This window comes from Pelodiscus sinensis, chromosome 22, assembly GCF_052426305.1.
Source record: "Pelodiscus sinensis isolate ZL-2025 chromosome 22, ASM5242630v1, whole genome shotgun sequence".
In the NCBI taxonomy this organism is placed as follows: domain Eukaryota; kingdom Metazoa; phylum Chordata; order Testudines; family Trionychidae; genus Pelodiscus; species Pelodiscus sinensis.
Window position 1 is genome coordinate 22,638,905 of NC_143073.1, and position 12,652 is coordinate 22,651,556.

A 12,652-nucleotide genomic window follows, 5' to 3' on the forward strand; every position below is an offset into this window, starting at 1 on the left:
CAGAACTGTCAAGCAAAAACAAAAAATTTTTTAAAAAATTTAAAAAGGAGGCTGTTCCTTTAAGAGGGCCGCCATCTTGGTTGCCATTTTTAAAAGCCTGCAGCTCCGACCCCGTAAGCACAGAGAAGGTGGGGGCCGGGCAGAAGCTGGAGGGGAGCCGCTTGAGGGGGGTGCAGGAGCGGCTTCACAAGACGCACTTTTGGGGGGCAAGAGCGGCATGCAGCTCGCAAGCTGCTGATTGGCCATGGCTGGTCTAGATCATCCCTGACAGGTGTCTGTCCAACCTGCTCTTAAATATCTCCAGGGATGGAGACTCCACAACCTCCCTTGGTGATTTATTCCAGTGTTAACCACCCTGACAGGCAGGAAGCTTTTCCTAATGTCCAGCCTGAACCTCCCAGGCTGCAGTTGAAGCCCATTGCTGCTTGTCCGGTCCTCAGAGGCCAAGGGGAACAATTTTTCTCACTCCTCCTTGGAACACCCTTTTAGATACTTGAAAGCTGCTCTCGTGTCCCCTCTCAGGCATGGTCTACACTAGGAATTAACTGGATTCGGTTGATTTTCTAAATGAAGCAGCACCACCAAGCCTGCTCCATCGATGTTAAGGGCCATTAAAGTCAATTTCTGTACCCTCCATTTCACTTGGCGTCATGGTAAATTAGACCTTCCGTGGTCGACTTTAGGGTAATGCTGATGCTGTGAAAGCCGACATTCTTGGCTTCCAGGAGGTATCCCACAATGCTCTGCTGTGACCGGACTGGCCAGGACTTTCAGCTCCGCTGCTCTCGAGGTGCACAGGAAAAGCCCCGGGAATATGTGAATTTCATTTCCTGTGTGGCCAGCATGGCCAGCAGAGCTCAGAGCAGGCAGCCTACCTGGCCATGAATGTCCAGGGTCACAGACGAGCTCCAGCGGGGAGCATGGCGGAGATCCTGGACCTGATAGCTGTGTGGGGAGGGGACCCTGTTCTTGCAGAGCTGCGGAGCAGCAAAAGCAACGCTGATCCCGATGCCAAGATCGCAAAGGGCACCGTGGGGAAAGGGTACGCCAGGGATGCCCAGCAGCACCGCGAAGAAACAAAGGAGCTCAGGCAGAAGACTAAGGAAGCAAACGGACAGTCTGGAGCCTCACCGTAAACATGCCACTTCTCTGAGCTGCTGCATGGGACCCTGGCGGGGACCCATGGTGAGGCGGTGAAGAGGAGAAGAAGAATGGTCAGCGGGTAAGCCAAGATCCGAAGCCAGGACCTTCGGACAGCACTGGAGACAAGCCCATCTTCCCAGGAGGTCTCATTGCCAGGCCCGGAGGGTGGGTCTCACTCTGGTCCTGCGGGGGAAAGCCATTCGCAAAGATCCCTACACGTGGCCTGACTCATATGAAAGTTCAGCAGTCGCTGCTGGTCGTCCCATCGCTTCTTGTGTCTCTCTCACCACGCTCCTGTGAACGCAGCCCAGACTGAGCTTTGCTTTCCCCGCAACCGTGCCCCACGGCTGACTCAGGTGTCCCTTGTGGGCCACTCTGACCCCTAGATCCCTTTCTGCAGTTTCCTTCTGAGACAGTCACTTCCCATTCGGTAGTTGTGACATGGGTTGTTCCTCCCTCAGTGGAGCACTTTGCATTCGTCCTTATTAAACTTCATCCTGTTTACTCAGACCATTTCTCCAGTTTGTCTACATCATTTAGAATTGTGACCCTGCCCTCCAAAGCACTCACAACCCCTCCCAGCTTGGCATTGTCTGCAAACTTAATAAACGTATTCTTTGTGCTATTCCCTAAGTCGTTGATGAAAATATTGGACAGAACTAGTCCCAAAACAGACCCCGGCGGAATCCTACTTGTGCTGCCCTTCCAGCATGACTGTGAACCATTAATAACTTCTCTCTGAGAATGGTTATCCAGCCAGTTATGCAACCACCTTAGAGTCGCCCCATGTATGTTTTATTTCCTTAGTTTATTGGTAAGTGGGTCAGGCGAGACCGCATCAAATGCCTTACTAAAGTCTAGGTATACCACATCCGCCACTTCCTACTTAGCCACAAGACTTGTTATCCTATCAAAAAGGCTCAGTGGGGAAGCTGTGTTTGTCTGTAACTTTAAAAACAATGAATAGTCCTGCGTCACGTTGGAGACTCACAAATATATATAGGATCATGAGCTTTCGTCGGCAAAGCCTCCGTGAGCTGGAGTACAAATATCAAAAACCAAGTTATTTATAATAGAGAAGAGAGAGAATTGTTTTAGGTGCCTGTCAATAGTAGTGTTGGTGTTAATGAGGTTAATTTAGTGGGCAAGAAGTATCCCATATTTAGCTTTTGATGTAAAACTGTAATGTTAAAAGTAGGGCAGGCTGGCTTTATAATGTGACAACCAGTTCATGTCTTTGTGCAAGCCCAGGGAAACAGTGTCAGATTTGCAGATGAAGGTCAATTTTGTTTTCTCTCTCTCTGTGATTGGCTGGCAAAATTCTTTTCATAGAATCATAAAACACTAGAACGGGAAGGGACCTTGAGAGGTTATTGAGTCCAGTCCCCTGCCCTCATGGCAGGACCCAGCACTGTCTAGACCATCCCTGATAGATGAGTAGAAGAACGGCTACTTTTAAGTCCATGACTGAGAGCCCAGATAGATTAAAATGTTCCCCTGCGGGTTTCTCTGTGTTACCATTCCTGATGTCCGATTTGTATCCATTTATCCTTTGTCACAGAGACTGTCTGGTTTGGCCAATATCCATGGTAGAGGGGTGTTGCTGGCACATATCACATCAGAGCTCTGTAAAACTTTAGAGTCGACGAGTCCACTCAGTCCTACTTCTCGTGCCGTCAATTGCTCAGTCAAACTTTTGTAGCCAATGTTGCAAGATGCCTGTCAGATGTGCTGTCAGCTGATGGTCAGGGCAGTGCGTGGTTTGTGTGTGTTATACATCCGAGTCTTCAACTGCTAGGACACAAAATCCCTCCGCAGCAGGCGGCCTAAGGAAGGCTGACGGATGCCCCAAGGGTCTGTCCCATAGAGGCGACAGAACCCAAATGCCCAGCTCTCCCTGCTTCTGCCCCTATGACAGGCTGGAGTTCTTTTAATTGTGTTTGGTTCTGTTACAGCAGGTTAAAGCTTAAACAGTTACAGATTTATTAAAGAGGTTTCTAAAGCATGTGGTTACAGTGGCTATTGCTCTATTTCTTAACTGCTAGCCAATACAGATCTTAAAATGGTTACAAAGGAAAAACAAAAGGAAGATAGAAAGTAACGGTACCAAGTGACAGCTTAACCTTTAAAGAGCTCTATTCTATGCATGCACTAAAATGAAAGGACACATACAGGTACAATTTGTACCCCCTTCTGCGTCCCTCAATTCCAGCATGTCAGGCCAGGTTCGGTCCCTCAATTCCCCGGGAAAAATGAATACGAGCCTGGGTGTCCTCATGTGGACCTCAGGAGGCAATCACCTAACCCGACCAGCAGGTAGATGGTAGATTGACGCTCAGAGAGAGTGTACTGCTGGACCCATCTCTACACCCATGGGGTCACGCATTCTCTTTCTTATCTATGATGCCAAATGGTGCTGGTTCGTCTTTGTGATGCCAGTTCTTACAAGGGAGTTGTGAACTTAATTTACACTTGTAAGAGAGATAACTAAATTGGAAGTACTGGATATTCTTTGCTCAGCGGGAGATTCTCCCGCCCCGAGAACGATCGTGTGATCGTATCAATATCAGTGCTAGCCAAGGGCAGTTTTCGCAGCCTCTAGCAGGTCAACAATTGGCGTATCTCTGTTTACAGCCATCCAGGGTCACAGCAGCCAGCATATCCGGGCCTGTGTCAAGGCTTCAAAGACTATGCTGATTTTATTGCTTTCTATGCCCTGTGTGCTCCAGGCACCTCAGAAGGGCAAGCAAGATGGATGTTGCAAGGGGGGTTCTGTCTGGCTACATGTGCTAAAGATCCTTATGTCCCATCATGCTTCAGCCACCATTCCTGAGGGCACATGCACGACGATGACGGGTTCTGCTCGATAACGAGCCATAGCAGAGTAGGCGGATGTAATACAGGATGTTTCTGGGGACACCACTGAAAGGGGTCAAATCAGGGAAATTGCTCAGAGATAGGGCTACTTACAGCCCAAGCTGGAGTCCTTCCCTATATGGCACCAAACCTTCCAAAGAGCACTTCTGTTTGCCACACTGGCTAACCAGAAACCACACAAGCAACCCCATTAGACACGCCAGCTTTCCAGTGCCAGCACCAGCACCGCTCCTTACACAGGTGAGAGGTTATGAAAACCAGTCTCACCAAATCCGAACAGGTTCTCCCAATCCCAAGGATCGACCACGTTCTCTGGTCAAATTCTCCCTCAGATCTTACCCAAAAGAGCCGGCTGGGCTGATCTTTTAGAATCTAAAAAGGTTTATTAATAAAAAGAAAGAAAGGAAAGGTGAGAAAGTTGTGAAGGGAATCCAATCGCACACGCCGGTTGCAAAGTGCCTGGGGCAGGCTTGGAGCAGAGGTGGAACGATCTGCTGGCTTAAAAGAAGTGTTTGGAACACACCCTCTGCTAGGCCGGGTCATCCGTCCTCTCAGGCTCCGGTTCCCAGCAAAGACCCTTCAGAGGGGATTATCCAGACTGAAGACAAAGGGTGGAACCTTCAGGGCCCTTTTCATACCCATGTGGAGGGAATCCCATTGCTCTCGCCATGTGAAATTCTGTCCCAAGATGGAGTTTGTCACATGGGCACATCACCTGACCAGGCAGGACTTGGTCCCTTTTAGGCAGCAGCCCTGGCTCCCATGCTGCTCTGAGTGTTCCCAGCAAATCTCCTCAGATGTGGATCAGTGCCACTTGAGGTGCATTGTCAGTCAAGTGCTGCTAGTCGCTTAACTAATAGGCTCCTCACAATAGTTTGGTATCTCCCGGAAGCAAACATCTCAAATATATTTAAGAACATAAGAACAGCCATACTGGGTCAGACCAAAGGTCCATCTAGCCCAGTAGCCTGTCTGCCGACAGTGGCCAGCACCAGGTGCCCCAGAGGGGGTGGACCAAAGACAATGATCAAGAGATTTGTCTTGTGCCATCCATCTTCAGCCTCTGACAAACAGAGGCCAGTGACACCATTTCTACCCCCTGGCTAATAGCCTTTTATGGACCTAACCTCCATGAATTTATCTAGCTTCTCTTTCAACTCTGTTATAGTCCTCGCCTTCACAGCCTCCTCTGGCAAGGAGTTCCACAGGTTGACTACACGCTGTTGTGAAGAAGAACTTTCTTTTATTCGTTTTAAACCTGCTACCCATTAATTTCATTTGATGTCCTCTAGTTCTTCTATTATGGGAACTAATACATAACTTTATTCACCCTCTCCACACTACTTATTATTTTATAGACCTTTATCATATCCCCCCTCAGTCTCCTCTTTTCTAAACTGAAAAGTCCCAGTCGCTTTCACCTCTCTTCATATGGGACCCATGCCTAAACCCCTAATAATTTTAATTGCCCTTTTCTGAACCCTTTCCAAGGCCAAATAACTTTTTTGAGGTGAGGAGACCACATCTGTACACAGTATTCAAGATGTGGGCATACCATCGTTTTATACAGGGGCAGTAAGATATTCTGGGTCTTATTTTCTATCCCTTTCTTAATTATTTACAGAGCCAATACTCATAACTTCAGCTGCAAAAATGGTACACAGCTCTGAACAGTACCAACGGAATCAGGGAACCATACATTTTCTAGAGATGCCTCACTTGGCCCACTTTTTCCAAGATTTGGTGCTAACACATAACAGTGATTTGTATGTTAAATTTCAGCAAGGGAGGTTTAGGTTGGACATTAGGAAAAACTTCCTGCCTGTCAGGGTGGTTAAACACGGGAATAAGTTGCCTGGGGAGGTTGTGGAATCCCCATCTCTGGAGATATTTAAGAGCAGGTTAGATAGACATCTACCAATCATTATGGTGTTTGGTCCTGCTATGAAGGCAAGGGACTGGACTTGGTGACCTCTCCTGGGTCCCTTCCAATTCTATGATTACAATCCAATAACGTCACAACAGAGACCTTGTTCATTGTCGTCATCCGAGTCAGATGCCACCAGCATTTGCTGGTTCAGGTTCTGTAGTTTCTGTATCGGAGTCCTGCTCTTTTAAGACATCTCAAAGCATGCTCCACACCTCCTCCCTCTTGGATGGTTGAAGACACTCCAGAGGCTTGGAATCATAGGGTGTGTCTAAACTACATGGCTCCATCGACAGAGTCATGTAGATTAGGCTGATCGGCAGAGGGAAATCAAGCCGTGATTTAAATAATCGTGGCTTCATTTAAATTTAAATGGCTGCCGTGCTCTGCCGACCAACTGATGATCATCTGTTTGTCGGCAGATCGGGGCAGTTTGGATGCGCCGCAGTCGACAAGGAAGCCTTTGTCGACGGGCACAGGTATGCCTCGTGAAAACAGGTTTACCTGCTCCGGTCGACAAAGGCTTCGTTGTCAACTGTGGCGCGTCCAGACTGCCCCGATCTGCTGACAAACAGCTGATCATCAGCTGGTCGGCAGAGCACGGCAGCCATTTAAATTTAAATGAAGCCACGATTATTTAAATCACGGCTTGATTTCCCTCTGCCGATCAGCCTAATCTACATGACTCTGTCGACGGAGCCATGTAGTTTAGACACACCCATACATTCCTAGGCCTGGAAGGGACCTCGAGAGGTCATCGAGTCCAGTCCCCTGCCCTCACGGCAGGACCAAGCACCGTCTAGACCACGCCTTCTGGGTGTGGATCATTGTCCCATGTAGTGGGACATAAATCACACAGGCTATGTCTACACTGCATGCTTATTTCAGAATAAACTACTCCGAAAGAAATACTTGAAACAGCTTCTTTCGAAATAGCACTTCTACATTACAGGGACACCTAGAAATTAGTCTGTGGCCAGCTCCCCTAATGTGGACACACTACCGCGACTTATAGCCCCAGGAAGCACAGGGGAGTAATTATTCTCAATGGCCTCGGAGAGGCGCTATTTCGAAATAGCTGCAAGGGGAGTAATTATTCTCAATGGCCTCGGGGAGGCGCTATTTCGAAATAGCCGCAGTGGAGTGTCCACGTGACCGCTATTCCAAAATCACTATTATGGAAGAGGCGTTATTCCTGGTGGAATGAGGTTTACAAACACCAAAATAAGCCACCCGGTATTGCAAAATTATTTCAAAATAACGGGCGAGCCAGGTAGGCGCTCATATAGTTATTACAGAATAATAGGCGCTAGTCTGAAATAACGCTGCTGTGTACTTATACCCTGCCATAGCAAAAGAACGAATTTGCTCTCCAGCCTGAGCTGAGAGCTCAAGTGATGGAGGCTCATGCACTAAGCTCCAGGGTTCCCAGGTTCAATTCCACTGGCTGGCATTATGCTATCTTTGGAAATCTTACATTGGTATTTCTTTGTATTTTGTCAAATCTACAGTGAAAGCATTCTTAAAACAAATGATATATGCTGGGTGATCATCTGAGATGGACAGAACATAGATTATACAGCAGAGTGTGGGTAGAACACAGCACGAGAGGCACACAGCTCTCCCTCTAGGAGTTCAGTCACAAATCTAATTAGCATAGTATTTTTTTAACAAGTGTCACCAATATGGAAGCATGTTCTTTGGTGCATTTGAATATTTAGTGTATCCAGCACATAAATACCCTTGTAATGCCAGCTACAAACGAGCCATGCAAATCCCTGGTCTTACTTTCAGGTGACACTGTAAATAAGCAGGCAGCTTTCCCTCCCATCAGTGTAAACAAATGTGCTTGTGTGACCAATTGGCTGAACAAGAAGTAGGACTGAGTGGACTTGTAGTCTCTGAAGTTTTACATTGTTTGGTTGTTGAATGCAGATACATGACAAAAAAAATCTACATTTGTAAATTACACATTTATGCTAAAGAGATTGCACTGTGGTACTCGTGTTAGGTGAACTGAAAAAATACAATTTATTTTATAATTATTACAGTTCATTTATTTGTAATAAAAATAATAATATAAAGTGAGCGCTGTAACTAAAGTCAGAATTTGAAAAATGTAAAACCCTGCCAGAAATACTGGGATTCTATTGTTTAATGGTCCAATTAAAACTGTGATTAATTCCTTTAGTCACAATTAGTTTGAGTTAACCATGTGAGTTAACAGCAATTTATCAATAGCCCTATTATTTACCTTTTCACATAAAACATGAACTGGAGGCAACCTGACAAAATGAACAGGCAGCAGGTGTAATGCGAACTAACAGTAGTACATTTCACACACACACACACACACACACACACCATTAACCCATGGAACTCCTTGCTAGCTGGCTTCAAAAAAGGATGGCAAGCTTCTGGAGGATTGGAAGCAGCCACACGTGGCCAGCATGGGTAGGTGCCTGGGACAACCCTAAACAGCTGGCTGCTGGAAGATGGGAGGAGAAGATGGGTTGGCTTGCTGGCCCATTCTGTGTGCTGCCCCTGGAGCCCTGGTCCTGGTCATCAGCCGGCAGGAAGAGTGGGGGGTTCTCATGTGGCCTGCAGTGTTAGTTGCGGGACAGGCCATGCTCCCACAGGCAAACAATAGGGAAATCCCCCATAAGTGTCACCTCCCTCCTTCAACTGGTATCAGGTGGGCGGCTTATACGCGAGTTGGCCTCTGTATGCCAGTCAATAAGGTAGCAACAGCCCTTTTTGGACATTGTCCATGGGCAGGTTAGAATCAGGCCTGAACATGTATGTGAGTAAATACGATAACAATGGGCCCTATGCGTGGGTCAGGAGGGGAAAGCTGCAGGGATCTGTAATTATGGTAACAAGGCAGGGGGAGGCTGTTCCTCCCCCCTGAGCCAGCCAGATTCCCCCTGCCCCACTGGATGACAGCTGGCACCCCCTGAAGGGGAAAGGCCCCACATCCTTTTCCCTGCCCCCCCGCTCTAACCACCAGTCCCCACTACCCTCCCAGAGCCAGCGGGAGAACCCAGGTGTCCCTTGGTGCACATCTGAGGGGAGTCTGGAGATACCAAGGGGGGGGGGGGGGAATCACTCACCAGACAAGAAGAGTCTCTGCGAACAGGATCTTTATTCTCCATGGTACATAGAGGGGTCCCACTGTGGGGCCTGTCCCCACTCTTCCCCCCATGGGGGGGGTTGTTGGAATCAGTCTCAGGACTCTGCAGGCTCCGTCCGGCCCCGTGGCTCTAGGAGCAGCGCAGGGCCCAGGCTCGGCTCTAGGAGGATCGGTGAGCAACCAGCGTCACCACACCTGGGGGGGAAGAAAGAGAAATGAGCTGAAAGCAGCGATGGAAGCATCGTCTGGTACCCTGCGCCCCACCCCAGAGGCAGCTGCCTTCTGACACTCACCGGCGAGGAGGAAGAGGGGGCAGGCGGCCCAGCCCAGGCCGAAGGACCAGCCGAAGATGAACTGGGTGGCATTCACAGCCTCAGAAAACTCTCCAGTGTACATCGCCATGGCCACCAGGGCGCAGAACCCTAGGGCACAGGGAACAGCACAGACCCCCCTTAGTGCAGCCCACACGCAGCTCCCAGCCCTGCCCCACCTGCCACCAGGGGGAGCTGCCAGAGCCCCGAGCAGGATTTGTGAGGGGGGAGGCCGGGACTCAGTTCCCCTTGGCTGGCTGTGGGTGGGAAGGGTGAGTTCCCTGAGAGACGAGTTTCCTAGGGGAGACGGGGACGTACCTGCCGTGAAGCTGGCCAGGAAGGAGAGCAGGGCCAGGGGCACAGAGCGGAGGTGGGAGCGCAGGAATGAGGCGAGGAGAACAAAGCAGGAGAGACACCCAGCGATCGCGGCCAGAAGCGTGAATGCCCTGATGACCTTTAAAGAGTCTGTAGCAAAGGAATGGGGTAAATAACCAACATTGCACTGGTTACGGGACCCAGGAGTCGTGGCTCCCAGCCCCCCTCAATCTACCAGCCCCCACTCCCCTCCAAAAGCAAGGAATAGAACTGCCCGATGGTGCTGGTTGGTGGCAGCGGTGGGATCCCCAGAAGCCTTACCTGATGCTGAAGAAATTTGCTCACACACTGAGTCCACACAGCTCTTCCATAGCCCCTCATGGAAGGACTGGGGGCCAGTGCTGGCCACCCGCCAGTATTCGGAGCCCAGGGCCACCAGCAGCAGCAGGAGGCTGAGCAGGGCCAGGGCAACGCTGGGGATCTGAAGAGGCAGCATCGTGGGGGGAGTTTAGGGGCAGCGCTAGGATCCGGGGTGCACCTGGGGGTGGGGAATGAGAGTCAGAGGGATCCCCAGCCCAGAGCTGCTGGGGGGAGCATGCAGGGAGGGAGAGGGGCGTGGGAGGAGGGACGGGGTGAGCTGTGTGAGGAGGGTGGGGTATGGAAGGAAGGGTGTGCAAGGGGGGACAGGGTGGGTGTAGTGGGGTGCGTGGGGAGGGACAGGGTTAGGGTTATCGATGGGCACAAATGGGTACAGATGGGGTGGGCATGTGAGGAAGGACAGCATTGGGCGTGCAAGCAGGGAGGGGGCAGGCTGTGAGGCAGGAGTGGGGGGGTGGGACGTGTGGGGAGGCAGGAGGCAGGCGGAGGAGGGAGGGGGTGGGAGGGTGGGGAGGAGGGAGGGGGTGGGGGTGGGATGTGTGGGGAGGGATGGGGCAGGTTGTGAGGAGAAAGGGGGTGGGATGTGTGGGAAGGGATGGGGCAGGTTGTGAGGAGAAAGGGGGTGGGATGTGTGGGGAGGCAGGAGGCAGGCTGTGAAGAGGGAGGGGGTGGGTGGGATGTGTGTGGAGGGATGGGGCAGGTTGTGAGGAGAAAGGGGGTGGGATGTGTGGGGAGGCAGGAGGCAGGCTGTGAAGAGGGAGGGGGTGGGTGGGATGTGTGGGGAGGGATGGGGCAGGTTGTGAGGAGAAAGGGGGTGGGTTGTGGATTGGGATGGGACGAGGAGGGAGGGTCCCCAAAAGACCCCTGCTGTTGAGGGCTCTTATGGGAGGTGGGGGATGCTCTGTTGGCTGGGGGAGGGGAGGAAGCCGGGAGGTTTGGGGCTGGCTGGACAGACGGAGCTGTGTGTGATGGGACGGATGGACAGACGGGGGGTGGCTCTGTGTGGGGGGAGGGTGGCTACATGTGGGGCATGGGGCTGGCTGGACAGACAGGGCAGAGTGTGATGGGACAGATGGATGGATGGAGGGACGGACGGAAGGTGGCTACGTGTGGGGGGTGGGGCAGGCTGGGGCTGTGGGGCCAGACGGACACTCGGGTGGCCCAGGCACTCCATGCTGTCCAGGGTCTCTCTCTAACTGACCCCCCTTCCCACCGCCCTTCCCCCCCCCCCCCCCCGAGTGCCCTCCTCACCTCTCTGCCTGCTCCCTCGCAGGGCTACGCCAGCCTGGCCTGGTCCCGCTGCTCCCCCCCGGAGGCCTCTTGTTCCCAGGCAGCTTCCTGGGAGGGGCAGGGATACAGTCAGGGCCCATTGCACCATCCCCACATCCTCTTTGCCACTTCCTCCCGCAGCCCGCGAGTGCCCCACCCCCGGCCAGCGCCCTCGGCTGCTCCCATCTGCCCCAGCCTGCTTCATGAGGGGAACCCCAGCGAGAGAACCCAGGGTCCAGACCCTCCCCAAGGCTCCTGCCTCCACTCCCCTCCCAGAGCCAGGAGAGAACCCAGGCGTAAACCCTTCTGCTCTGACCACTAGTCCCCACTCCCCTCCCAGAGCCAGGAGAGAACCCAGGCGTAAACCCCTCTGCTCTGACCACTAGTCCCCACTCCCCTCCCAGAGCCAGGAGAGAACCCAGGCGTAAACACCTCTGCTCTGACCACTAGTCCCCACTCCCCTCCCAGAGCCAGGAGAGAACCCAGGCGTAAACCCCTCTGCTCTGACCACTAGTCCCCACTCCCCTCCCAGAGCCAGAAGAGAACCCAGGTGCCCATTGTTGCACACTTGAGGGTGGTGTGGGGCTGGGGGATCCCTCACCAGACAGGCAGCTCTGAGAACAGGCCCTTTAATCTCAGGAACGGGGGAGGGGGTTGCCATTTTTTTTTCTGGAGTAATAAGAGGAAGGTGGAAGAGTCCTTGCTCAGGTCTGTGGGAGCCTGGGGACGGACAGACAGACACACACACACAGCCCCTCCAGCAGGGGGTGCAGAACACACCCAGGAGGGCTTGTCCCCACCAGCAGGGGGCAGCAGGAACACACACACTCTCCCCTGCATTGGCGAGTCCCTTGGCGCTCCCACAACACAGTTCCCTGCAGGCACCGGGGAAGCCACCGGCCCCGGGGCCCACAGCCGAGGTCTAGCCAGGGACGGGCCTTTGCAAGGGGCTTCTCTCGCTCCCCCGTTGTTGAGACAGCTCATGGAGCCATGAAATCCCGGGGCGGCAGAGACCTCAAGAAGCATCGAGAGCAGCCCCCTGCCCAGAGCAGGACCAACCGGACTCAAACATCCCAGCCAGGGCTTTGTCCAGCCGGGACTTAAACACCCCTAGGGATGGAGATTCCACCCCTCCCCAGGGAACCCAGCCCAGGGCTTCCCACCCGCAGTGATCTCAGGTTGCAGTGGGGGAGGTCTGGGTTGGATATTAGGAAATCATTTGTCCTAATCTCCAACCTAGACCTCCCCCACTGCAACCTGAGCCCATTGCTCCTTGTTCTGCCACCTGCCACCCCTGAG

The 12,652-nt window shown here is 52.2% G+C and overlaps 1 protein-coding gene across 1 annotated transcript; it reads right to left on the minus strand.

The window, feature by feature from the left end:
• Positions 1-67: 67 nt before the first annotated feature.
• Positions 68-11,442, minus strand: LOC106732479 (protein NKG7-like). The gene is made up of 6 exons (XM_075907919.2): positions 11,336-11,442; positions 10,028-10,244; positions 9,710-9,856; positions 9,374-9,502; positions 9,061-9,275; positions 68-1,326 (listed from the first exon to the last, which is right to left on the minus strand). Exons 2-5 carry the CDS (start codon positions 10,200-10,202, stop codon positions 9,241-9,243), a joined length of 486 nt encoding a protein of 161 aa, XP_075764034.2. The 5' UTR covers positions 10,203-10,244; positions 11,336-11,442; the 3' UTR covers positions 68-1,326; positions 9,061-9,240.
• Between the last annotated feature and the right edge of the window lie 1,210 nt (positions 11,443-12,652).